This window comes from Leopardus geoffroyi, chromosome A2, assembly GCF_018350155.1.
Source record: "Leopardus geoffroyi isolate Oge1 chromosome A2, O.geoffroyi_Oge1_pat1.0, whole genome shotgun sequence".
NCBI lineage: Eukaryota > Metazoa > Chordata > Mammalia > Carnivora > Felidae > Leopardus > Leopardus geoffroyi.
In genome coordinates, this window is record NC_059331.1 from 29,855,208 (window position 1) to 29,883,056 (window position 27,849).

The following is a 27,849-nucleotide window of genomic DNA, read 5'->3' on the forward strand; positions in this document are numbered from 1 at the left end:
GACCAAGGGTAAGGTCTGAGCAGGAGTGACTTGATCCAGTGACTCTGCTGGGGCTTTATAGGTTCTTCTTATAAACTTGCCAGAGGACAGATTGGGTTGGGATTTGTCATAGGGTTGCAGGAACTTGAATGGATTAAACAAACTTCACAGAGATTGGTGGCAGAGTAGGTGACTTAAGGCCCTCTGGAATGTTCATTGTAATTCTTTATGTACCCACACCCTGCCAGTACGGTATTTTCTAAAATAGACGTTAAGTCAGTTGACCCCAGCACTAAGCATGTAAGCATGTTGGCAGGAAGGTAAACACTACAACACTTTTTTTTTTTTTTTTTTTTTACCTGACATCATCACGGTGACCAGAATATTAGTGTGAATTCTCCAGGTTTACGGAAGCTTACTCTTCAAGCCAAAGTGTATCATTTCATTCGTTATAAGTCAAAGTTTCTTTAAAATGCATTATTGTGGTTTTCTGCCCTCTAGCCGTGTACGTTCAATTGAAGGTCGAGAAACGTGAAATAAGGTAGAAGAGATGAGACTTTGGAGTTGGCCTGGGCCCCACCAGTTGATAATGACAGTGGACACTGGCCAAGCTCTTTGGTCTCTTGTAGTCAGTTTGCCTGTCTATAAAATGGGTAATCATCCCCCGAAATCATAGGGCTGTGCATATAGAGCAATTTGCACCCAACAATAAATGAGTTACGAAGCATTTAGTAAATGCCAAGCACTCATCTGCTTTTTGTAACACTATGAATTAGGTAGTGATTCGCATTTCACAGACGAGGAAAAAGAACCGCAGAGAGTTTGAAGTCCCACCACCAGGCCATCTTGCTCTGGCCACCATTTCCCCGAGGTCCCTGATACACGCAGAATGCTTTCCATCATCAGTAACGGAGAAGAAGGACGCTACACAATCTTACCAAGTTACAGGCTAAATACCCTGCCACAGAGCTGCCTGAGCCCTGTCTGCAGCACCTCCCTGTGGCTGATGTTCAGTTCAAGAACAGCCTTGGCTACTGACTTTCTTTTTTCAAAATGTTCATTTATTTACTTGTGCGAAGACAGACAAGAAAGTGAAGTTTTTCCCCTTTTGTGTATCTGTTACTCCTGAAGAATAAGAGAAGGCAAACTAAGATTATGAAAGTAGCTTAGAACCATACACCAATGTATGGGTGATTTCCCACTAATGGCTCCAAAGATGCAGGTACAACAGAGACATAACTAGGTTTGGAAGTAGCCTCTCTCTGTGTTCCGTGTGTTCTTTGTTCCTTACAGTGTTGTATTCAAGGTCAACAGTCTTGAGTCTTCCAATGCTCTGCTTTGGGTACCTACAAACCAGAGACCAATTCCAGGCTTCCTCAGAAGTGGTACATGAGGATGTTTCGTTGTGGACTGCCCAAAATAAAAGGTCTCTTGTATATGAAGTTTAATTCCAGCCACCAAAGGCCGAAATCTTGGAACAAAGTATAAATAGTAATATCGCATAACAATCTCACCCTTAAGGTGCTGATTCTCAGCTGACTATACCAAGCACTTTATAACAGGATGATTTAATGATAAAAGCAGTACTCTCATTTTTGCTGAATTTAAATCTTCGCTATATGAAAATTCTATAAGTAAATAGGAGAAGGGGAAAAAAGGGAAGCAAACCACAAGAGACTTTTTTTTTTTTTTTTTTAAGTTTATTTCTTTGGAGAGAGGGAGAGAGAGGGAGAATCCCAAGCAGGCTCTTTGCCGTCAGGGCAAAGTCCACACGGGGCTTGATCTCACGAACCATGAGAACCTGAGCCAAAATCAAGAGTCAGACGCTTAACCAACTAAGCCACCCAGGTGCCCCAACAGACTGTTAACTATAGAGAACAAACCGAAGGTTGACGGAGGGAGGTGGGCAAGGCCTGAGCTAGGTGTATGATGGATATTAAGGAGGGCACTTGCGTGTTACAGGTGAGTGATAACCTGTAGAATCACTAAATTCTCCTCCTGAGGCCAATATTACCCTATATGTTAACTAACTGGAACTTAACTGGAACTTAAAAACTTGAAACAAAAAACGCTGGCACAAAATTTAAACATAACATTTTATCCAGGGGACTCTAATTAAACCAAGATACTCGGTTTAACTCCTTGTTCTTCCTTGAAATTGGAGAATGTAGACAAGTTATGTATCACAGCACATAGGAGAAAGAGCTTTGCATTCAGTACACCAGGGTTCAGATCTCAGCTCTGCCTACGGAGTTATCGGTCGCTTTGGACATGTTGCTTCCGTTACCTCCTGTACAACGTGAGGATAAGAATGCCCCCTTCACGTAGTTCTGGTAAAGGTAAATGTACCGAAAGCATTTAGCACAGTCCCTGGTAACCAGTCTAAGGCTTAATAAACGGTGATTCTGTTCTCATTATACCCACTCTATCTTGAGACCATTTCATTATATATCCTAACAATCTCCCATCTAACCTGGAGGTCAAACCTCTTCCCTTTGATGCCAGCTCATAGTTTTCTTTTCTTTATCAGCACTACATCGGTAACCTTTATTTTTGCCTGAGTCATCACACCCCTCCCTTTTATGGCACTTGGAGTCTTCACCATGTAATTCCATGCTGTTCTTGCCCGCACCTGCTTACGTTCATTGCTTCTCCAACACAAATGTGCCCTTGGGCAGAGACCATCTCCCTAATGTCCGGCTGAGTCCTGGGTGCTCAGGAAATGCCTCCTCCAGTGGTTTCCCATTCACTCGGACCATATACACAGACAGCAGCCATTCTCTCTTGACCTTGGATCCGCGACCCGCTTCCCCTGCCATGGTCCAGCTTTTAGTTAATCTTTCTGAGCTTATTTTCCCAACTGTGAGATGGGTAGGAAAATAGCCTCTATCTCCCAGGGTTGTTGAGAGGATTTGAGTACATGTTAATGCACCTAAAGGGCACAGAAAAGTGCCTCGTCCATAGTTAGTGCTGCTAATGTCCTCTGCGTTCAGCAACGGAACATACTTTGGTGAAAAAGCATCTTTCATATGGATGGCCTCTAACACCACAGGGTTTTTCCAGATAAAAGCTGAGATCAGGTCTATGCTGCTGTCCTAATTGCTTGGCCTTCTGCTAGTTACAGTAATTTTCTAATTACCTGGTTCTTGCTGAGAGAAATTTAAGAGGAAAACTATTAGGACTTTGAATTAGTCATAGCCTTATATTCATCGTAATATTGACAAGAAAAGATTTATGACCCTTCAGCTTCATTTATCTTGATTGAAAGACAAATACCATGTTACCTGGGTAGCTGGTGGTGGTCCGTGCTGAGCGTGTGTAGGTGTGTGTGTGTGTGTGTGTGTGTGTGTGTGTGCGCGCGTGCGTGCCTGTTGGTAGTTTCATGACGTTACTGGTGGTGCCTGGAAATGCAGAGGGGTGTGGTTACACTTCCTTGGATGAAGAAGCTAATTGGAGACACTAGTGAGTCATATATTTCCATGATTATCATACTGAGCTCTGCTGGATTTCTCCTGCATCTAGCCACGGGGGATAGCAGGCAGACAGATTTCTGAGCACGTATGGCATTAGCTTGAATACTATACCTGAGCAATTGGCAGAAAAGAAAAAAAAAAAAAATGATAGTTACCCTAAAAGCATTTTTTTTAATGACTTGAGGTGGGCTTTGGCCTTTGAAATGCCGTGGGTTTTGCCCTTTTTTGTTTTTTGACTCTGCAGAGTAAAATAGCTCTAAAGCTGACCCGTTGTTTTTTCTTTCTTTAAACTACAGTCCCTATGCACCGTAAATTTATTGGAATTCTAAAATTCTAAGCTATCATGGGATAAATGTTGCCCTCAGGCTATTTATGCCTGTTAATGATGTCCCCCTCGGAAAGGGGTGTCTTTGGATTTCTAAATAAAGTGGGAGGCTGCATTCTATAGTGTTCGCAGGGTTACGTTATATCTCATGTCGCTCGTTTTGCCCCTTGTCCAAAGGTGAGTGTCTTTGGGTTAATCTTCTTGAGACTCCGGTTTTGTACATATTAACCCTTCAGCCTCAGCTTAATCTCTCTGCCACTTGATCTTAATTGTAGAATTTGCTTACTCCTAAACATTTGAAGGGAAGTCAGTCAGATAATTTTGGAAATTTTTCTTGAACTGTGCATTGTGCTCAATATTCTGGAGAAACGTTTTGGCTCTGCTTACTTTGTTAATGCTGGTTACATCATTATGGGAGCTATAGATTTCTTGGGCGTGCAAAATGATTGCATATTCATGAACATCTTCAATCCTGAAATATTTGTAAATAACTTGGCAATTTTTTTCATAAGGTGGCCTATTAAAATGATTAGGTCTTTAATTGTTCACACAGAAAGAATTTGTGCTTACAGAGCACCACCTATTTGATAAATAACGTTTCTATGCGAAGCAATTTGGATTATGAACATATAAGTCACCTTCCTTAAACAAAGTATAAGAGATGCTATTTTCCACTTAAGAATGATTCAAGTTTGAAAATGTCAATAGATGCAAAAAGCCACCCTGGAGCTTTGCTCTCTCGAAAGAAAGTAGAGAAGGAATGACATAGTCAATGTTAACTGTCACCAGATGAAGAGAAATCAGATTGTCAGGCCTGGATCTATAACATTCTTGCCAAAGTAGGACCTCATTTACACATACAGATCTTCATACCCTTTGCTAAGAAAAGCATCTGTGGCAGTTTAGATGTTTGTGCGTTTGCCAAAGATCTTTCACTCTGAATAAAGTAAATGTCATGTCTGTTGTTTATCTCAAATTCAGCAGAGTATTTTTAAAAGGAAATATTTGCGGGGGAGGGTCGAGGGAAGGAGGTTGGGGAGCTCCAGTTAGTGGGGTGTGGCAGTTTTACGGCCAGTACCCAAGTATCAGGCTGGATCTGGACAAAGCAGCTTAAAACACACTTTGGGCTCGTATAGCCGAAAGCGTCCCTCTGAAGTGACAACGTTGCAATAAATTGGAAAGTGGAGTCTTCCTGAATCTCTACCTAGTCTGTCAACACCCAAAAAATCCAGTTAATTCAGTCAAACTGATTATTTGGCATCGTGTAGACACAGCTGTCTTGAACTCAAATTTTGAACATTTAAACATAGATGGCATTGTACCCGAAGCCAGCTGGTACAATGGCATCGATCTGTAATTGTGTATAAAGATTGCTTCGACTTGAGAGATGCTCCAAGTTCAAGCTGGACCCCACTGCAGAGCAATTTTTGAGGATTCTTAGGTTGTGATAAAATTTCTTGACAAATGAGGTACCTTAGGTAGGGTCAGACTTTCAGTTGAGAGTATGATGCGGTCATTTAACTATGTAAATTGCCTTAAACATTAAAAAAAAAAAAAAAAAAGTAATTCCCTACGTACTTGAAAAGGAAACAAACCTGTATTTAACCTTGCTTCTCGACATTCAAAACCATAATGAGATAGAAATGTAAAATACATCCTGAGACTCTTCTTGAGGACCTCTACTTCAGGTGACCGAATTACAGCACTCTTTGCAAAAGTCAAATGTTTGTCTTTAATAACCCCTTGTCCGTGTTACTTGTTTTATTGAAGTGTATTCTGTGTGACTCTGAATATCATTTTATCCCCACAGATGACATGGAAGCCATTCCTGTCAAACAGTTTGTTAAACACATCGGTGAGCTGTATTCTAATAACCAGCATGGGTTCTCCGAGGATTTTGAGGTAGGTTTCGAGACTGAAAAGTAACTTCCGGAGACCCAACCCTTACTGTGTGAGGCTTGTTAGAAACTCGAGCTGAGTTCATTCTGGCATAACAAAACAATGGTGGGAAAAGTGGAGACCGGTTTTCTGCTGCTGCTGCTGCTGCTGCTTTTCTGCGTCACGCTTACAACTGTGACAAGCACTCTCATCCCAGTAAACATTAGGCAAGAGGGAGTTGGTCACCCATGTCCTGAACGTGCGTTTCTACGGAAGAGCGGACTCGGGGGTAGAGAGGAGGCAAGTGCCCCCCGGTCCTGTCTTCATCTTAATCCTGAGCGGGCCAGTAGTCCTCACACCGAGGGTAGGGTTCGTGTCTCTGGGTGCACAAGGTGTTGAGGGGGCTGAGTGCACGGTAGGTAGGGTGCCTCCTCATCCTCGGGCCAGTCACCTCCTCTCCGATTCCCTGGGTCCCTCGCTTTTAACAGTGGCGCTCGCGTCACGGACGGCCCCACGGTGGGAAGAGGTGAATGCTGAACGTCTGTGAAAGTGCCGGGTGAACTGTGAAGCCCGTGCGAAGGTTGATGGCTGTCGTTCTCGCGACTGTCACTCCCTGGAGAGAAGACACGGGTTAACGCAGCCCTTGTGATTCTAAGAACTGTTGTGCGGGGAGCAAGGTAGAGCGCGGCGCGCACCGCCCTGCCAGCTCCGGGTTCCGTGCCAGTTCAGCAGTGACAGGGCGTCAATGAGGAGCTATTAAACAGACTGCCCTTTTCTTCACCGAGGCGCTTAACTAAGGCACATCTCTGGCAGCAAGAGTTGTGCCAAGGGGGCCAAGTTTTCGTGGCAGCTCAGCTGTCTTCTAGCTTTGTGGGTGAGTCGGTTCCTTTCTCTGTCTCATTCTTCCTTTAAAATGGAAACGATGATGATGATGCTTTATGGCCCGTCTCTTTTCCCAAAATGGGTGATGGGGATTAAATGATGTGATGGAAAGGACGCACAATGAGAAATAAACACGGGACCCAAAGCCCCTGTCTCCGTGCAAGGCCAGAGTCCCCAGAGGCCATCATAAAGGCAGTTATACTGACAACTATTTCTCTTGGTTTTTTGTTTTGTTGTGTTGTGTTTTTCTGAGCAAAACCGAAGCAAAGGTAGTAGAGAGAAGGGACCCTCTGATTTATTCGTCAAAGTCCTGTGTATCATGGAACAAACAAAAATATGTCGAGTACTTAATGCGGCTGTTAGATGCTTACCAAAAAAGGTGCCTATTCAACTACAGAGAACATGGTTTAAAGTCAAACATTTTGTATTCATGAGGACAGCAAATGTGTGTGCTGTTGAAGTGATTTAGTTCAATTGACTGTTGGCTGGATGACTGAGCAAGAATATTGAGGCATTTAACAATGTTGATGGTATTCAGGACAAACATTTATCCTCTGGAGAACAGAATTTGATCAGGATGACCAAATGCAACTCCAGTTTCTCAATTATTTATGATTTGAGACCCCCAGTGCTATTCATCACAGCTGGTTTTGACACCATTTAATTATTCAAAATAATCAGCTACACCTCTATAAACTTGATCTGACTTAAAATGGGCTTTGCTGCATCACAGTCAAGCCTGTTAAATTCTGGGCATCTGCACCCTATTTCTGTCCTAAAACAAAACAAAACAAAAAAATCCACTCTGGCTGGAAGCTTTTGTCTCCTGTATTGAACTTTATAGCTTAAATCTTATTAGCTGGTGGTTAAGGGAGGGGCCCGAAAGGGCAGGGACAGGGGAGGCATTGTTCTGCCCTTGTCCCTTCACAATCCCTCCTGGTTCGAATGGTTTAAAATCAGGGCTATTCAGAATAGGAAGATTATCCTTTCTTCTGAAAAGAACAATAAGGCAGCGACATAATGGGAGGAATGAGACAGGAAAACTTGTTAATCTACTGTCCTCTTCTAATTGAGGGAGATTTTGAACTATTTTAGAACAGTGGTAGTCCTTTTTGGCTGCTCTGCTAAAAAGGACAACTGGTAACAGGCTATTTAAGAAATTATTAAGGCTGTTTTACAAATGAGATAGTAGAAGACTGTAAAAGAAGGTCAGGAAAAGAGATTTTGTGCAATTAAAAACAAAACAAAACAAAACAACTGGGGCACCTGGCTGGCTCTGTCAGTGGAGAGTATATGACTCTTGATCTTGTAGGTTTGAGCCGCACAATGGGTGTCTCTACACCCATTACTTTAAAAAAAAAAAAAAAAAAAAAAATCCTGGGGCACCTGGGCGGCTCAGTCAGTTAAGCCTCGACTTAGGTCATGATCTCACAGTTCATGAGTTCAGGCCCCGCATCGGGTCAGTGCTGACAGCTCGGAGCCTGGAGCCTGCTTCAGGTTCTGTGTCTCCCTCTCTCTCTGCCCCTCCCCCACTCATGCTCTGTCTTTCTCTCTCTCTCAAAGATGAGTAAACATTAAAAATAAATCTTTTGAAAAAGCCAAAACAGCACCCTCATTATGATAGGAGACTAAAAAAGTCAACCCCAGATTTCCACATCTTTTTAAGTGGAATAACGGTGGCCGGCATTTTCTTAGCACTGCACTTGGATTATTTCACTCGTTTCTCAGAACTGCCCTTCATAGAGGTACTATTCTATTGTCCCCATTTTACAGATGAGGAAACTTTACCCATAGGAAAACTGAGGCTTTGAGTGGCTCAGATGTGAAATGGCGGAAGTTAGGTTTTAGGACCAGGATATGTGACTCAAGCCCACATGTTTTACCTCAATGCTCTCCAGACTCATTAAGTAGTATCCTATGGTGACCTGGAGTCAGAAGGAGAAAAAATCAAGACTACCAGTGACTGTCTAAAACTGATCATGCAGCTGATAAGCCAACAATTGTCTTGGCAGAAAAAAAAAGGGGGCGGGGGCAGGGGAAGGCAGGAGAGGAAACCACCAAAATAAGGAATCCCCCCATTAAAAATACTGGGAGCCCATTACATGGTCTTTATGGTCCAGAGCCTACCAGGTAGCTGAGAATCTGACTTAGAAAATTTTATACAGCATCTGAATAGAGGCCTAAAGTTAGTCAAAGAACTAACCTGAAAATTATAAATACCACTTAACAATTGATGTGTGGCTATTAAGAGAGCAAACAATTCATCTGACAGTTATTCATGAGAACCTTTTATTCTGTGGGCATAACATAAAGCACAGAGGTAAATTTGAGACCTTGCCCTCTAGGAGTTTCACCTCCTGGTGGCAGTGGAGACCAGGGTGGGCAAAGCAAAATAAGTGATAATACTGACAAAGTTCTGGATGGAAGAGGGCAAAGAAGAAGAAAAGCTTCCATGAATTTTTTTTATTATTTCACCAGAATTTCTATTTGCCCCATCTTGTTTAAAAATCTTGGACGGAAATGAAAAAAAAAAAATGGCGAATAGCTGTCCTATTTTCAGAATTTTGCTGCTTGGAGGAGAATGAGAAAAACGATTCCCCGGTAATTTTGAGTCTTTGTCTAGAGGTGATGCAGCAAGCATTTTGTCCTTGTCAGATAAATTTTGGAGACTGTTAAAAGCTGGCAACATTATACCTCTAGCCGATTTTGCAGTCACTGGAAATAACATCAATCCTTGTCTCAGGATGGCGTTCGATGCCTCTGTTCCCTTGGCTACCTGCGTTGACTTCAACCTCACTCTTCCCCGGCCTCCACAGTCCTAATCCAGGAGGCTTCCAAAGGCGCAGTGCTAGCATTATCTTTCAAACGGAGAGAGCTCTGAGGCTGTGTGGGTCGACAGAATTAATAGGCAGGGGTCAGGAGCATCACGAGGTGAAAGGCTGAGTGCAGAGATGAGGCCAGAGGTCCAATACCCCTTGACAAGATCCTTTGGGGGAATTACCTCTATTACCATTAACTCCAGCTGAGCTAAATTTGGGCGGGTTGCTCATCTTAAATCAGGAGAACAAAGCTTTGTCCACCTGAGCCCGTGCACTCGAGGGATCAGTGGCCACAATCACTTTATGTAAGATGCAGCGTTCTGATGTTGCCAGTGACACGTAAGAGGGCATCGCCAGATAGAGGGGTGGATGCTCCATGAGGCTGCGGCCTGCAAAATGGCAGAAGCCCGTGACAGAATGCCACTTAAGGTCTGAAAGGTCTTTAAAACATTTCTAAACCCTTAGCGAGAAGAAAACCATAGTTGCGTTGAGGTTTTTGTGAAGGGTGAGGAGAGAGGGAATTAGCCCAATTCACAAATAGTGTGCACAAGGTCATTTTATTTTATTTATTTATTTATTTTTTTCAACGTTTATTTATTTTTGGGACAGAGAGAGACAGAGCATGAACGGGGGAGGGGCAGAGAGAGAGGGAGACACAGAATCAGAAACAAGGCTCCAGGCTCTGAGCGGTCAGCACAGAGCCCGATGCGGGGCTCAAACTCACGGACCGCGAGATCGTGACCTGGCTGAAGTCGGACGCTTAACCGACTGTGCCACCCAGGCGCTCCAAGGTCATTTTATTTTATAGATGTGCTGCAGGATAATAGGTGCTGTGATAAAAATGGGTGGTTTTTCTGGAAGGGTTAGGCAGTCACTGTATATAAAGACAGATGGATTCAGACCAGGGGTGAGCAGGACAGGCATTCTTGCCAAGGCACATGGCAGTGAAGCAAAGAGCAGGAAATCCTATGGTCTTGTCAAAGGGCACAGAGGTAAAACTGTCCGGAAGGAGAAGGGAGCTGGTGGAAGATGACAGATCTAGGCTGGGATCGTGAAAGCCTGGCTAAGGAATCCGGGATCTATCCAGAGATTTCCGAGTAAGAGAATAACAAAGTCCAGGCAGCACATGAAGAAATTTGGCATGGCAGCTGTTTGTAGCCTGAGAGGCAGGAAGATGGCATGTCACCGGTATCCAACGAGGGCCAGCTCTGTGCCGGACGCTAGGCAAGCACCAGACCGTAGCAATGACCTAAACTAATCAGTCTTTCGTGGCCCCTGTCCCTAACACAACTGTGGGCTGTCTGAACTCCCACACCAAGAATGTTCTGTATACTCGGGTCTCACACTTGGTCACCTGGTCCAAAATGTGTTCTTCTTGGCTTTCTTTGTGAAGCTGAATAATCTGGAAGATTTCCTGATGTATTTCTATTCTGTCAGTTTCAAATTGAGCCGTAGAATGGTAGGGCAGTAGGTCTCCATGTGCCTTTCAGTAGCTTCTCACATCACTGACTCCAGGCAGCAGGAGATTTCCCCTGTTCTGTCTGTCAAGAATTCTGGATATGTCAACTTGGGGCGTTTTGTTTTAGTTTTACTTTATTTTTAAGTCTCTTGTTTTTACTCGGCTTTCTTCTGTGGTGGTGTGCCTGTCGATACTCAGAATATTCATTTTGAGAATTTCAACTCTGTTACATGGACGGGAAAATGCAAATAAGCTTAAATCTTAAAACTATATATCAGAGTGCCCAATAGGTAACTTTGCTATACACACTCCGTCAGCCAGTGTCTCTTCAAAGGGTTTTAACACCTATTAAAATCACATTAAGTTTGGAATTCCAGTTCTGTTGGGGAAAAGCCGCTCCAGGATCAGATAGTAGCATCAGCATCTAAATGAGCCACACAGTTCTGCAAGGAATTACAGATGGCGTTATTATCCACAAGACAAAATCAGAAGGCCTTAGGCACACCCCTCGGGTTCTAATAAAATCAGATTTAACATTATTTATGACTATTCTTTGTTTTCTGTCATTCACATAATTGGAAAAGTGAAACAGAGGCAATGGATCAGACCAGGGGTTTTAGATAACCGAGAGTTTCATTGGCGATATCGAATGACTGCTTTAAACAGTGCAGACAGATGCTTCCAAGCAGTCGTGGTCAATTGCATTATATTATAATAGAGGCCCACACCAGGGTGGTCAGATCCACACGCTGAGAGACAAAAAGCAATAAACCGAGTGAATCTCAAAGTGAATTAATGCTGTAATCTCTTATCACAAGATGTTTTAGCAACCCAGCCCATGCCAAAAGTATGACCTTCAAAACCCAGAAACAGGGATGTCAACTTATTTCAGGGATTTCCGTATAGATTGAACTAATGTCTTCCAGAATACAAATCCATCTTCAAAGGTATTCTGTCCCTGGAACTATTGAAGAATAAACCTCAGGCTTTCAGGGCAATTCTAAGCGGCCAGTATCCCCAATACTTTGAGTATGGGTAGCACTGCTTAAGTGTTTGTAGATGTTTAAGATCTCAGACTCATCGCTTTGGGCCTATACTTTTTCTCATTTTAGAGAAAAGTACCAAAGCCTGGAGTCCCTTTAAACCAGCATTTGCAAAACCACAGATCATACACCATTTTAGAATAGAAAATAGAGGAGTTTATCACGTTTAGGAAGAGTAAGGAAAGGGTAAGAACTGCTGTGAAACACCCTTTCCCCAGAGAAGCATGTGGCATTAGTGCCTCTGGCCTTTTTTTTCTTTTCTTTTCTTTTTTTTTTTTTTTTTTCTTTTAATGGACAACAGGGCAGGTCTACAATTAAAAAAAAAAAATTGAGGGGCGCCTGGGTGGCGCAGTCGGTTGAGCGTCCGACTTCAGCCGGGTCACGATCTCGCGGTCCGTGAGTTCGAGCCCCGCGTCAGGCTCTGGGCTGATGGCTCAGAGCCTGGAGCCTGTTTCCGATTCTGTGTCTCCCTCTCTCTCTGCCCCTCCCCCGTTCATGCTCTGTCTCTCTCTGTCCCAAAAATAAATAAACTTGAAAAAAAAAAATTAAAAAAAAAAAAATTGAATGTCCATCTGCCAAGAATCAGGAGTTCATGAGTATGGTCTCTATGAATAGATAATGACCCCACTGTTTTTAGACTTTAAATTCTTGGATTAGAGTGAGTTAGTTCCTCCTTGGAAAGAAGAGAGGGACTCCTCACTGTGAAGTACTTTGTGAATCTAAAAGACAACCAGTTCCTTGTTTTCATTATGCCTCATGTAAATGCTATGGAAAACATCAATAATTGCTATGCATCTCCTTCATGGAAAAAAAAAAAAAGTCTGCACGCTCCTAAACTCTGTTACATCTGTCACGTGTAAAACATTTCTCCTGATAATTTTCTGTCACTTGCTCCTGCTCTTTGCAACAGCTGTGCACTGCTAATGACTTCCCTTATTAGTTAGCCCCAGTACTTTCTTGGGTTTGAACCATACACTATAGAAAATGTTGACTTTACAGCCATTGTGCAGGAGGCTAATGGATGATGTTTACCATACGTGGCTAAGGTCCTGAAGAGGTGTCTCTTCCACTGTTGCTTTTGTAAAGAAGGATAATGTAAATGAAACTAAGAGTTCACAAATAATTCAGCAAATCTGGATCTATTTGAGCCACATAAGGACAGGTCACCAGGCTGATATAAATAGTGTCACTTCATGACGGAATATAATCAATTTGCACTCAGGCAGTTATAAAACAAGCTATGTGGCCTGTAAGCATTTTGCAAATGATGGTGGAGATTGTACCTCTGACTGGGAAATTGTTGTTCATCCTCTAAGACTGAGGTAAATGATCTGCCAGGAGCCTTTCTTTGTGCTCCTGCAACAGTATCTTCAGGCCTCTTTTCTGTGAATCACATTTGACTGTCTTTATCCTTTTGTGTGTGTTCCTCCCCCATCAGACTGGGACATACTCAAGAAGAGATCGTGTTTTGTAATCCCCCATGCCTAGGTCACCAGTTTGGAATGAAGTAGATGATTGATGAATTAATAAAACATGAAATCCTTTTATCTTCTTCACATCCTTCGTACGTTTGTTATGAATACATCAGTTATTTCTGAAGCTGAGTTTGGGGAGGTAATGGCGGCTATCCTAGGGAGTGAGTAAATACTTCATGCTTTGGGGTATATAGTTCTTTTCTTCCTATACCCTTGCTAGACATCTAAAGTGCGTCTAAAATCTTTGAAATCTTGATGTTTTTTTCACTAGGAAGTCCAACGCTGTACGGCCGATATGAACATCACTGCAGAACATTCCAATCATCCAGATAACAAGCACAAAAACAGATACATCAACATTTTAGCATGTAAGTAATAAACTTGAAACTATCTTCAGCTGTGAGAAAATTAAATCTTCATGCTGGGTAGAAGCCTAAAGCCAAGCAATCAGAATCAGGATGCCAAGAGAGAATTACACTCGCAAGTTAACCTCTCATTAGCCCATCTTCAGCCATGTCTAGGAAGAAGTGGGGACACTGACTGCCCCCTGAGTCTTTCCTTAAGCCGGCAGATCTCAGCTTGTGAGTAAGGTGATTGAAAAAAATGTTCCTTGCCTCACTGTTCTCACATGAAGTGATTGCACACCCGATGCTGGGAACCAAACTTTTAATGTCCTGTGGCTATCCTGACATTGCTTTTAAGTGGCGAGAGCCAGGGTTTTAAATACAAATAGGCATACTGAAAATTGAATCACGTAAGTGAATGCCAAAGTTGTCTAAGACTAGGTAGTTGGTCTACACCGCAAGTGATAGAGTCACCATTCCTTGTGGCCCATGTGCTCAGTTCTCTATACCGTATTTCCAAGGTCAAGAGTACTCTGGTGGTTAGGGACACAAACAAACATCCGTCTTACAGAGCCTTATGGAATACGCTAGGAGCACAGGCTACTTCTGTGGCTCTAATGCTACTTCTCATAGACAGTGGGGTTTGGGTCACTGGCAGATAATACATGCTTTGCTATTAAGGTCAGGGACACGCAGGTTTATGGCTAACATACACTATGGTAAGGAACACATTCCATAGGCTTTTATAGTGCATTAAACTGAACCATTTAAATTTGAACACTACTGTAGATAAAGCTTTTTATAATGCTTTAGCGAGATAAAAATCACATACCATATGAAATTCACCCATTTAAAGTTAACTTATATTTAAATGGGAATTTAAATATAAACTGAATTTCAGTGGTTTTTAGTATATTCACAGTTGTACAGTCATCACCACTAATGTTAGAACACTTTCAGCACCCCAACAAGAAACCCCATACCCATTAGCAGTCATTCCCAACTCTTCCTTTCCCCCAACCCCTACAAAAACACCTACTTTCTGTTTCTGTGTATTTGCCAATTCCGGGCATTGGATGTAAATGGAATCCTAGACTCTGTGGCCTTTTGTGTCTGGTTTCTTCCACTTAGCATGACGTTTTCAAGATTCATCCATCTCGTAGCTTCTATCGGCACTTCATTCCTTTTTATGGCTGAAAAATCCTCTGTGGTATGGATATGCCACATTGTGTTTATTCATTTGTCATTTGATGGACACTTGGGTTGTTTCTACTTTTTGGCTATTATGAATAATGCTGCTATGAACATTTGTGCAGACATATATTTTCAATTCTCTTGGATATATACTTAGGAGTAGAATAGCTAGGTCATATGGTAACTCTATGTTTAACATTTTGAAGAACTGCCATACTATCTTCCAAAGTGGCTATACCATTTTACATTCCCACCAGGAATATATGAGAGTTCCATTATCCATAATCTCATCAACACTGGCTACATATATATATTATATATGTATATATGCATATATATGTGTGTGTGTGTGTGTGTGTGTGTGTATATATATATATATATGTGTGTGTGTATTACAAAATATATACATAATCCCTAATGATGACTAATGTTGAGCATCTTTTCATGTATTGGCCACCTGTGTATCTTCTTTGGGGAAATATCTTTTCAGATCCTTTGCACATTTTTTAAATAGGATTACTTGTCTTTTTGCAGCTGATCCTGGATACAAGTCTGTTGTATAGATAAATAGTACGCAAATATTTTCTCCCATTCCGTGCATTGTCTTTACACTTTCTTGCTGGTGTCCTTTGAAGCAAAAATTATTTTAATTCTGGTGAAATACTATTTTTCTTTTGTTGCCTGTGTTTTTGGCGTTCTATGTATGAAACCACAGCCTAAGCCAAGATCATGAAGATTTACACCTGTGTTTTTATCAAAGCGTTCTATGGCTTTAGCTCTTACATTTAGGTCTTTTATCCAAATGACTTTTACATACGATGCGAGGCAGGGTCCAAGTTGATTCTTCTGCGTGTTGATAGCTGGTTGTCCTAGCACGCTTTGCAGATTGAATTGTCTTAGTGCCCCTATTGAAAATCAGCTGACCATAACTGTAGGAGTTTATTTCTATTCTGTCACTTCTCTTCCATTGATAGCTTTATCCTCAGGCCAGTATCAATTTGTCTTGATTGCAGACTATAGCTTTGTAGTTGATTTTGAATCTGGAAATGGTGAATGCTCCAACTTTGTTCTTCTTCAAGATTGTTTTAGTTTTTCTGGGTCCCATGTGTTTCCATATCAGTTTTGGGCTCGACTTTTATATTACTGCAAAAGGTGTAGCTGGGATTTTGGTAGGGATTGCATTGAATCTGTGGATTAATCTTAATATTGTCTTCCATCCATGAAGATGGGATGTCTTTCCATGTATTTATATCTTTTACTCTTTTCAGTGTTCTACATTTATAGTTTTCCTTTTGTTGTGCTTCTTTTGTTAAATTCATTTAAGTATTCTTTTTGATGCTATGGCAAATGGGATTGTTTACTTAATTTTGAGACCTTGCAATGCTCATGTATAGAAATATAATCTTTTTAAAATATTGCTCATGTATCCCACAATCTTTGCTGAATTCATTTATCCTAATAGTTCTCCTTTGTGGACTCCTTAGAATTTTTATATACAAGATCATATCATTTACTATTACAGTTTCACTTCTAATTCTAGATAAAGTTTTTAAAGAACCACAAGTCATTTTTGAATCAGAGTACTGGTTTCACTTATGTGAGAGAATGAGGTGAACAGGACAACAAGGAAGAAGAATCAAACTGTGCTTTTCTCTCCCTTCTTTGAATGGATGGACTCTTGACAGTATTTGTTGGCCAACCCAGTAAAGGCTCATTTTGCTGAGATTATAAGGATTTGTCAATCAATATACCTTATTTCTAACCATGAAAGTCAGGCAGGGATATAGACACATGTGTGTCTTGAGTACGTCCACACATATCATTCTCTCCACCTTGACAGTCCTTACTTCTGGTGACCTCAGTTCTTGGCTACAAGTGTGTGGCAGAAAAGAGGGAGGAAATCACAGCAGCTTCTGGGTGGTATGCCCAAGGGTCATGCTATTTCCTGGAAAGTTTACCACCTGTGCTTTGATGTGGTTATACTTTGACCAGTTCATTTGTGGTTTCGCTTTCACAAACTCACATTAGATACAGTTTTATTTCCATGGGTTCAGAAAGTTGGGTTCGGATGTTCATGACATTTTGTCAGATTCTGGGCACAGAAGTACCCATCATCTTGGTCTACCCCTATATTAAGGGCTAATTGAGCATGGCAAAAAATGGGACAGAAATGTCATGAAACAACTAAACTTAATGTGCCAGAAACACAATGTAGGAAAAGGCTTCTCTCACAGAGCCGTTACAACTCTTAGGTATATATGGATGCTACCATACCCCCTCCTATACTCCTCTATTTTCCCAAGGCTATTGCCTTTCAGATTAAATATGAATTTTGCAACTTGGAATACATGTTCTTGTCAGTCTGAAAAATATACAATAGAGAGGTACCGAGCTAGGACATAGCCGTAGGTGTCCAGATAACTTGGGGGAAAATTTTCATTTGGAGCCTGTTTCTATCAAGCAGCCCCCGTGCCTATCAAATGTACTCTCAGCCTCTGTCAGAACAACTGAAACAATTCACGGTTCCAAGGATGGAGAGTGCTTTCAAAAAGTGCTTGATATATAGTCTGAGGTCATTAATGTCTAGGCGAACTAAACCACTCATTGGACTTGTTTTTGGAATAGCCTTTTATGATTATGACTATAACCAGAAATGTAAACTTACTTTTGCCCATTCTGTTCCTAGCTAGGGAAGATAAAATTATGACCTTCGCTTCATTTCATTGGCTGTCCTAAAAATTCAAGCTATACTTTGCTAGGTAACAAGAGGCATATAACCCATTCCCCTGTTTTGTGTTCATAAGCTGAAGTTAAGTGGTTCCTAAAATCTGATTGCTGGCCAGATTGCTGCAATGAGATTACTTTTAGGAATAGCTCTGGGTTCCCTCAGTTACTTAGGTTCTGTTGGGGTGACAGGGACTCTGAATTTAGCAGAGGAATCTCCTGAAAATAGATATTTGGTGTTCTGGACCTAATAGAACAATATGCCTTGTTATATTTGTATCACTGGAAAAGAGGGCAATGGATAGTCAGAAGCCTCAGTTTTAAAACACAGGGCAAGGAAATTTTGGAGGGTTGCAACTTGAAATCATTTTACACTAACTAATAAGGACTCCAGTTTGCATTTCTTGGGCACTCACAGGTCAGAGCAGGAGGTAGAAATGTCCCTGTGTTTTAAGATGGGTTTCAACGCTGTATCTTTGAAGTTTTACTTGTTGTTCTGGCCAAAGTTCTCTGGGGGCACTCTGGGAGATGCTGCACTGCCTGTTTGCCTTGTTCTCTGCTTTAGAATGCTGGTAGTTTTTGAATTACACATTTTGTTTTTGCTTTTTTTCTTTTTTTTTTTTTTTTTTTTTTTTGTCCTCTATAGATGATCACAGTAGGGTGAAGTTAAGACCTTTACCAGGAAAAGACTCTAAGCACAGCGACTACATTAATGCAAACTATGTCGATGTAAGTCAGAAATGTTTTTATAAACCTGCTTCTGATAATTGAAGAGTTGCCACAGAGACTGTTGAACGTGTTTTAATACTGCACAGAGCTTTTACTAAAACACAGCCTATTCAATCTGGAAGGCACTTGAATTATTAACTGGTGTGTGGTACCCTTGCATCTTACTTTGTGCTGTGTCATCTTTGAAGGGCTACAACAAAGCGAAAGCCTATATCGCCACCCAGGGACCTTTAAAGTCTACATTTGAAGATTTCTGGAGGATGATTTGGGAACAAAACACTGGAATCATTATCATGATTACGAACCTTGTGGAAAAAGGAAGAGTAAGAGCCTCTTGGCTTAATATCTTAAATCATGTACCTTCATTCAAAACCTATTTGTGGAGTACCTGCCTTAGGGTAGGAGCTTGACCAGGTGTAAAGAGTTAAGGCGATGAAAGGCATCCTCTCTGCCCGTACCTTGCTTGTAGTCTGGTGGGAAAGAGCTCAGCACTTACAAGAGTGAATTAAATGTGGCAGTAGGAATGAACAGAACGTTTTAATGGGGATGCTGCAGAATGGATGAATACATCCTCTGGGGCTGAGATTTTGTAAAGGAGTTCTTGTTTGCGGTGAGATGTGAACAGTGAGGGACGAGAAGGAGTTAGGGAAGGACCTTCTAAGCCCAGGGAACACAGGGAAACTGGAGGAAACCCAGTATAGTCGGGGAACTACCGATAGTTCAGGCAGGGGACAGCAGCACTGCTGAAAGACCCTAGCATTGAGAGAACCTTTTTTTAAGATGATGAATATTTGAGTTATTAGATTATGAGCTTACATTACATGATGGTAATGTAGGCTGGAATAAAGGCTAAGCCTCAAGTTCATTAGGTAGAGTCGCTTCAACTTCACTTTGACTGTGGAGTCCCCGTTTCACCTTTGGTGACCCAAGTTGTGAAATGAAGATTTGCATTGTTACAAGACTCTTGCAACTCTGAATGCGGCCCAGACTCCTAAACGATAAGTAAACTCCTTTATAATGTAGCCAGCCCTATTTCTTACTGGCCAAATACAGGTTTCCTTCTTTGGCCCTCTTTAAAGTGCACTGTGTGTTGAAAGACGGTCACGAATACTAGACCCATTTCTCAAAGGATCTTGCCCACACTTGTCCCACGATTAACCACTTCAGAGGTATGTCTGCCTATAAGCCATTGGGCCCGTACGTTCCTTTCTCGGTCAACTACATGGCCAGAGTACTGGTTTTAAAGACTTATGAAATCACTTCATCGACAGTACAACCGTGGCATAAATTGCAGTTGCAGTTAACAACTTTTTCCTTTTTGCAGCGAAAATGCGATCAGTATTGGCCAACAGAGAATAGTGAGGAGTACGGAAACATTATTGTCACACTGAAGAGCACAAAAGTACACGCCTGCTACACTGTGCGTCGTTTTTCAGTCAGAAATACAAAAGTGAAGAAGGTACTGGAGGAATCGGGTGGGCTGCCAGGGCATCTCTCTTTAAACTTGTACGAAAAACGGCACAACCAAGGCCAATTCTCATAACCAACTTGGCTTTAAAAAAGTATTTCTAAAAAACGTTTTTTCACAACTCGTTTGATTGACATCAATGTATGCTGTGAAAGATACTGGCAAAGCACATAATAGAATTTAACTGGCCTGATTAAATGCTGTAATCTCCCAGTGAAGGCTTCGCTTTTTGTTTTGTTTTGTTTTGTTTTTTTTTAAAAAGGTCCTCTTCGGTTTTGGTGACCAGCAACTATAGCAGCATCTGCTTGTTGACTGAGCTTTTTAATAGCAATTTTCTGACAGTTTTAAAGCATTATTTCCCAAAGTGTGCTCCAAGGAATGCTAACCCTGCAAGATGCTTGCAAAAATCAGATTCTGCTGTTTAATAGGTATGAAAAATGAATGCTAGGTAATAAATATTCTCCGTTAGAAATGAACAGGGCACGCAAGTGACCAAAGTGCTAGTGAAGAAACCTCTTCAACTTTGTTTTGCCTAGTGCTTCCTAAAGTGCCTTAATACAACCCTTGTCTGTGTAACTGTTAACATCCTGAGATTCACACCCTGTGGAAAATGCTTTCAAGTTATCTCTTGTTCAAAAGCTGCTGTTGCACCAAGACTCCTAGACCACTGCAACATTACTAGGAACTCTAGGTAGATGTTCATTAAGAAAATGTATAGTTGCTCTAGAGACTTAGGAATGGCTGTTGTTTGTAGCAATGGGTATAATGTGGTGTTTTGTTGTTGTTGTTTTTAGTCTTGGACATCTTTGAGAAGGTGTTAAAACTCCAGCCTTCCTGCCCCCAGAAGAATTCACCTTTATTCAGACTTTTCTATACAATGTCAGTGGCTCTGAAACCTATCTGTGCTCCAAGGTTAACAGTCCTTTGTACATGTAGTTTTTTCCCAGAATGGCAGAAGCATATAATAATCAAGTAGCATTGTATTTATCTGTGTTCTGATAGAGCTGTTACAAAGCCCATTTGTAAAAAGCCCATGGGAACCCTTCAGGTATTTAAGCATCACCCACTTATTCTTATTTTCGAAGCAGCTTAGAGGGAGGAGGAAGTCAAATGGGAATGTTAGGTGTCTTGTGCAAGAGGAAAAAGTAGTAACTAAAAATAAGAAAGAAATAGGAAAATGAGAGTTAACAGAGGATTTCAGAAATGAAAGTCATCAGGCCTTGGTTAGTACAGGGCCGAACACCTAACATGCTCCAGTGTTGAGTAATGAGCCCGAGTCATTAAAAAAAAAAAAGTGAACTTTTCAGAGGTATTTGTGGTAAGAAAAAAACATATAACAGCTAGTTACCCATTTGGGGAAATTTTTCATCCAAGTAGTTAAAATGAAAACAAAAAGTAGTTTAAAAAGCTGAGCCACTTAAAGGAAAACTACTCTGAAAAATTCATTTATGAAAGTGACAGATAAATTTATTATTGCTTTGACTCTGGAGATTGACCATCATTTGGCACTTAGGATCTTCCCCACAGCTGGTGAAGAATGTAAAGCAAGGACCAGCACTTAGGTTCCTGAAGGTTCAACCTGGACAGCGGAGAAAGGATGGGAATCCGGGCCCACTGTCAGATGAAAGCAAAGGACCAAAGCCTTCTGGAGTTGGGGCAGGAAGTCAGAAAATGGAGACCCTGTAGGCAAATTACAGTGTTTGAGATGGTTCTAAATCCAAAAAACTAGCGTCAAGCGTTCGTACCTGGTACAGTCTTAAGCCATACTCTCCCCCAGGAGAGGTCTGATACTTGGCATCCAGCTAGGTGGTATCTCCATTGTGGCCTGAGACAGCCACCAACAGGAAAGTACCTCGTTCAGGAACAGTAGTTAAGGCAAATGAAATGGAAGGTCCTGTCTCCTGGATCCTTACATTATTTCCTTATTCCAGAATGCCTACCCCCTGCTTAAAGACCTCTTTTTTTTTTTCACCTTTCTCGTAGGGTCAGAAGGGAAACCCCAAGGGTCGTCAAAATGAAAGGGTAGTGATCCAGTATCACTACACACAGTGGCCTGACATGGGAGTTCCTGAGTACGCCCTCCCGGTCTTGACCTTTGTGAGGAGATCCTCAGCAGCCCGCACACCGGAAATGGGCCCTGTGTTGGTGCACTGCAGGTGGGGCCAACATCCTTCTCTTTCTTGTGCCTGGGATTCGACATTGGAAGTGGGCCAAGTAGGGAAATGTGGACCTCATGGGCATGGACTACTGGGGCCCTGCTTTGTCGCTTCAGAAACGGAGTCTTGCTCCGTCACCCGGGACCAGTACAACCTGTTACAGTTAGATAAAAATCACTATATATTCTCCACATGTTCAGAAATCATGTGCTATTTCTGAGGTTAAAACAAAATGTGCTCTTAGAGAATCAATCTCCAGTTTTATAACATCTACGATTAATAAAATCCCCATTGTTTATAGGGAATCTTTAAGCTGCTCCTATTAATAAAAATCTGACCTTAAACACAAGTCCAAGGCTTTCTACACTAGAGAGTTTGAGATTTTGTATATGGCTTTTCTGTAGGGTTCCTCTAAATAATAAAATGTGAGAGTAAAAAGGCTTTTTTTTTTTTTTTTTAATGTTTATTTACTTATTTTGAGAGAGAAAGAGAGCACAACCAGAGGAAGGGCAGAGAGAAAAGGAGAGACAGAATTCCAACCAGGCTTTGTGCTGCCAGAGTGAAGCCTGATTTGGGGCTTGAACTCATGAACCACGAGGCCATGACCTGAGCCAAAACAACCGACTGAGCCACCCAGGCACCCCGAGCAGCGAAAATATTTTTTCACTTTTTATCTTTGGTATTCAAATAGATGCTGCTTATTCTGCGAGTTAGAAAATGCCATGCAGCTAAGCATTTCTTCTGGGCTGTTGTTAATTACATGCGCTCACAAAGCAAGTCCTTTGCAGATGTTGGAACCCATCTCCTGTTTAAAACCCTGTGAAAACTACATTTTTCACTTAACCCATTGAGGAATCACTAAAACAGACCAAAGTCTGTCAAAGAGCTCGGGTATCAGTGGAGTTGTGTGAGACGGGGAACCCACGGCGGGGGCGGGGAGAGGCGGTTCTGACAGAAGCAGCTTGTTAATCAGAACTCTGATCCTCCTTAGTGTTGTTTTTCTAATAACAATTAGGAAGTGTGAATAAAAGAGGCCACATTTTCCAGGTGTGCCATTCTGATTCTAGACCTGGGTAACTAAAGGAAGGCACCCCTTTAGGTAGGAACTTTCTAATACTGCGCAGACTAGGGAGGTGTGCAGAAAGGGGGCTTAATGAAAGGATAGTGGGTGGGGCACCTGGGTGGCTCAGTCGGTTGAGTGTCTGACCTTCAAGCTCAGGTCACGATCTCACGGTTTGTGGGTTCGAGCCCCGCGTTGGGCTCTGTGCGGACAGTTCCCAGCCTGAAGCCTGCTGCGGGTTCTGTGTCTCCCTCTCTCTGTGTCCCTCCCCCACTTGTGCTCTCTTCATCAAAAATAAGTGAACATTAAAAAAATGAAAAGATAATGGGTGCTTCCAGAATTACGGGGAGTTGGAAGAGCAGGCGTGAACTTAGACACCAAGGACATAACTCCCTACCTGGGGCCTCAGCGGACACAGTTCTGGTGTGGGGACAGCTCTGCCGAGAGGGGCCACTCTCTGTCCCTCGCAGATCCCCGACGGAACATCCTTTGCTTGAGCTGCAAGTGAGGCTGAGAAAGCAAATACATAATGCAGCCTTTTTATAAAGGCTGTCTCTTCTCCCCAACAAGACTCCTGAGGTGGGAAATGTCCTAATGTAGTTTTTGGATGCGTCCACAACGAATAGCTTGTGTCAACTCTACTAGGTTATCTAAATGGCAAGGTTATTTCTGCGCTCACTCAATATTTAGATGGTAACTTTTCCAGGTTACTGTTAAACGAATGACCGTCCTAGTTGGGTGTCCTCATTTCTTCTAGCGCTGGTGTGGGCAGGACAGGCACCTACATTGTAATAGACAGCATGCTGCAACAGATAAAAGACAAAAGCACAGTTAACGTCCTTGGATTCCTGAAGCATATCAGGACACAGCGTAACTACCTCGTCCAGACTGAGGTAAGGGGCACCTTCAGGTGCTCTCACGAGATTTCTAGCACATGCCGTAACTGAAAGTTAAATGATTCCAAGGAGGCAAATTCCTCTCGTGGGGCTTGAAGGCATTTACAGGTTTGTATTGGAAGATGTCCTGACCATGATACTACTCATTGGCTCAGTTTCCCATTTCTGGGTGGCGCTCATGTGTGGATTTCTCAGTAACTACACCAGCACTCGGGAAGCAGACACAGCTGTATCTAGTGCTGTGTTTGATGCCGTGGGGAACTAAACATGCAGTCTGGCGTGAGAAGTAGAATGGTTCTAAAAGGTGATCATTAAACACATTTCTCCATTGCATGCTCCATTGAACCTACTGTTTTGGGCCTAGTATGGAAAACACAGTCTTGACCCTAAAATAAGTAATAAGGGATAAACCAGTAAGAAATGGAGCAGACCACCTAGCGGTAAGTGCAGGAGGAATTTATAGGGAGGTCCCTGTTAGAAGAGTTGCTCCGAGGTCGATTGCCTGACGGATCGAGGCGGCTACCCCTTACCAGCTCTTCTCAGTGATGACATATACTGTCCCTTACAGGAGCAGTACATTTTCATCCACGATGCCTTGTTGGAAGCCATTCTAGGAAAGGAGACTGAAGTATCTTCAAATCAGCTGCATAGCTATGTTAACAGCATCCTCATACCAGGAGTAGGAGGAAAGACGCGGCTGGAAAAACAATTCAAGGTAGTGTTCCGAATAAATTTCTTGGGTTAAAAAACAAACAAACAAACCAAGAAGTAAAGAAACATCTTCAATATGGGAGTCATGTCTTTTTTCCATGAATGTATGGACCAAAAGGGATTATCATCTGTATTCTTCAAATGTAACAGGAAGGAAATAGTTTTGACCTGTGTATGAATTGTTGGTATCCAAGTAGACAGTGCAGTGCTAGATTTCCTTCTGAGCAACTTAGGATTTGATCTGAGTGTAAACATGAGCAGCCCTTGGCCACAAAGACTTAATACTCAGAGTCAATCACTCCAGGCCAAAAAATATCTTCTGTATTCTTTTTGAATTAATCTCTTACCCTTATTAAGAATGGCTATTTGTTGGCACACTGTCCCCAAAATAAAGCTATCTGAAAGACTATCAGATAATCCAGAAACTAAAAAAGTTACTAAGGAATACTAGAGAGAAGTTAGCTTTCCCCAAAGGGTTATTCTTTTGCTTGGATAGAGGTGTGAAGTTTACAGGTAGGTAAAGTTTATATGGAAATGACTGAGGAAAAGGTGAAAAACCAGACTATTAGGACCTTAAAGTAATTAAGACCGTAAGACCTCAGTCTTTTATTCTAACTTTCAAACACTGTGCTTCCACATTCTTATATATATGTGTCTCATTAGTCTTTTAAATTCCTTTTTTTTGCATAATTCTATATGTAATTTCTCATTTTGTATCAAAATGGAAAGAATGAGGTGAATCTGTGCAATTTTAGTTTTCATGGTAAAACTTTCCATGGATTTGGGGTGCCTGGATGGCTCAGTTGGTTAAGTGTTCAACTCTTGATTTCAGCTCAGGTCATGATCTCACAGTTGGTGAGTTTGAGCCGCATATCAGGCTCTGCGCTGACAATGTGGAGCATGCTTGGGATTCTGTCTCCCTCTTTCTTTGCCCCCTTTCCCATTTGCTCTCTATCTCTGTCTACAAATAAATAAAAATAAACGTTAAAAAAAAAAAAAAAAAAACAAACTTTCCCTAGATTCTGAAACCATCGTTTGAGATTGTCAAGCAGAGTAACCAGCAAAATTAATCTTATTTTTCATTCCACAACAATTTCAAATTTCTGGCTCTCCTTTTATAACATCCTAACTATTCTAAAAACCATTTGAGGTCATTAATAATGAGGACATAGTAGTAGCTCGTTTTCAATGTTTAAAATTAATTCTTAAAAAATGTAAGTGCCAGGGCACCTGGGTGGTTCAGTTGGTTAAGCCTCCCACTCCGGCTCAGGTCATGATCTCGTGGTTTATGGGTTCAAGCCCCACATCGGGCTCTGTGCCGACAGCTCAGAGGCTGGAGCCTGCTTCAGGTTCTGTGTCTCCCTCTCTCTCTGCCCCTCCCCCACTCATGCTCTGTTTCTCTCTTCTTCCAAAATAAACAAACATCAAAAAAACATTTTTTTAATAAAAATAAATAAGTGCCAACATTTCTTAAATCCTACCTTTTCTATTCCTGCAATATTTGTTTCCACATACTTTAAAAAAATTCATCAAAGAAATCTCTCCATTCCATTGGAAACCAAGTCATTGGTTCTTTTGTAAGCACTAATCACTTGAGAACTTAAGAACAAGAGAAAAAAAAGTATCAGAAACTTGAAAACTACATCCAGGGCCCTTCACAATGGTCGTAAAGCATTTGGTGGAGGCCATTCCCATATGTTCCATTAAGATATATACCCCAGCCCTCCAAAAAAAAGGGGATTGACAAAGTGTTCAACCAAGCTATATAAGAACAGGAAGAATAACCAAACTTCTGGGCTAATTACTTATAATGGCCTTAGAACAATGTTAGTTTAGTTCAACAGAAATGTACTGAGAACCTAGTGAGTTAGGTTCAAGAAACACGGTTAGCTCTTATGACCATGTAGCAGTCTTTTCTAGCGTAGGCCCACCCAAATCTCATGTGCCTGTGAGAAATTACAGAGGGGAACTTCCAAAAATCAGTGACACTGTCAGCCAGGAAATCTACATTGATTCAGTAAACATCTACTACCCACACAGAACCTGTTATCAGAAGCCTGTGGCCTGCTAGTAGAAATGAGACAGGTGTGCACATCACCAAGGGAATGGACAGAAGTAACCACTACTGAAACACAACAATGTGTTCTTTGAGGTAGAAAAAATGTTTTTTTTCTTGAGTAGTCTGATTATTGATGGACCTTTTTCGCCAGATCATCAAGCAAATGCTGTCAATTGTAATTTGTTTCATTGGTTTGTTGTTTTCCAGCTCTGCTAACATTCAAATGCTGTATAACACTGTATACGTTTAAGATGTAGAAAGGAATGACTGGATGTCTGCATTATATTATGAAATGATTGTCATGTTACGGTCAGTTAACATGTCCACAGTTACACCTTTGAATGAAGACTAAAGCGTTACTTTTCTTTCAGCTGGTCACGCAATGTAATGCGAAGTATGTGGAATGCTTTAGTGCTCAGAAAGAGTGTAACAAAGAAAAGAACAGAAACTCTTCGGTCGTGCCATGTAAGATCTTAAAATCCATTTGACTTGGTGGAATGTGTTAGTATTTTTTCATTGCATTTTATGTATTCTGTAAAGAGGCAGCTACTACCAAGGGGAAGAGTTCTGCCAGGAAAATTCAGGCACATCGATCAGACTAGCAGGGGCGGCTGTCAGTGCCAGCGAACGGCTGCCTCGGTGCCACGTGAAGTCTAGTTTCAGTTCACCTCGAAAGCCCAGAGTTGTGGGACTTCCACATCTTAACTAAAAAAATGAATAAAGCCATTATCACTGTGGCATGAATACTCCTAGAAAGCTTAAGGATCTCTGACTAATCCGTCCAACCGGAATACATTATTACATTATCCTGGCTATTGAGGTCAAGGCACTATGCAGACGGGGCCCTTTGTATCCATAGCTTGGGACACGGCAGAGGATACTATGTGTGTGCTGGAGACACAGGCCTGGCTGATCGCTGGAAAGATGATCTTTCCTTGACAAAGGCCACTGTTTTCTAAGCCCTTTACCAGGAGAAAGATACGGATAAGGCTATGGCAAAACAGCAGAAGTACAACGTGTGGGTATAATGGAAAGAATATCAAACCGGGGCTAAAAATCACCCGAAATCCTGTCATCTCTGCACAGAGTGTTCTTTTCATGCTCTGCTGTGAAAACCTCTCCCACAGTAAAATTTGATTCCTATGTTGCCTCTGCCCTCCTGGGACTGTGCAGCA

The 27,849-nt window shown here is 41.7% G+C and overlaps 1 protein-coding gene across 6 annotated transcripts in view; it reads left to right on the plus strand.

The window, feature by feature from the left end:
* The window catches only part of PTPRG (protein tyrosine phosphatase receptor type G), a 719,983-nt gene that overhangs the window by 669,004 nt on the left and 23,130 nt on the right, over positions 1–27,849 (plus strand). For all 6 annotated transcript variants that reach the window (XM_045496941.1, XM_045496940.1, XM_045496944.1 and 3 more), the window contains 9 exons: positions 5,588–5,679; positions 13,605–13,701; positions 18,242–18,324; positions 18,513–18,647; positions 19,649–19,783; positions 21,776–21,948; positions 23,766–23,901; positions 24,473–24,619; positions 27,046–27,139. In XM_045496941.1, coding sequence (XP_045352897.1) covers positions 5,588–5,679; positions 13,605–13,701; positions 18,242–18,324; positions 18,513–18,647; positions 19,649–19,783; positions 21,776–21,948; positions 23,766–23,901; positions 24,473–24,619; positions 27,046–27,139 — 1,092 coding nt within the window. The remainder of the gene's footprint in view (positions 1–5,587; positions 5,680–13,604; positions 13,702–18,241; positions 18,325–18,512; positions 18,648–19,648; positions 19,784–21,775; positions 21,949–23,765; positions 23,902–24,472; positions 24,620–27,045; positions 27,140–27,849) is intronic.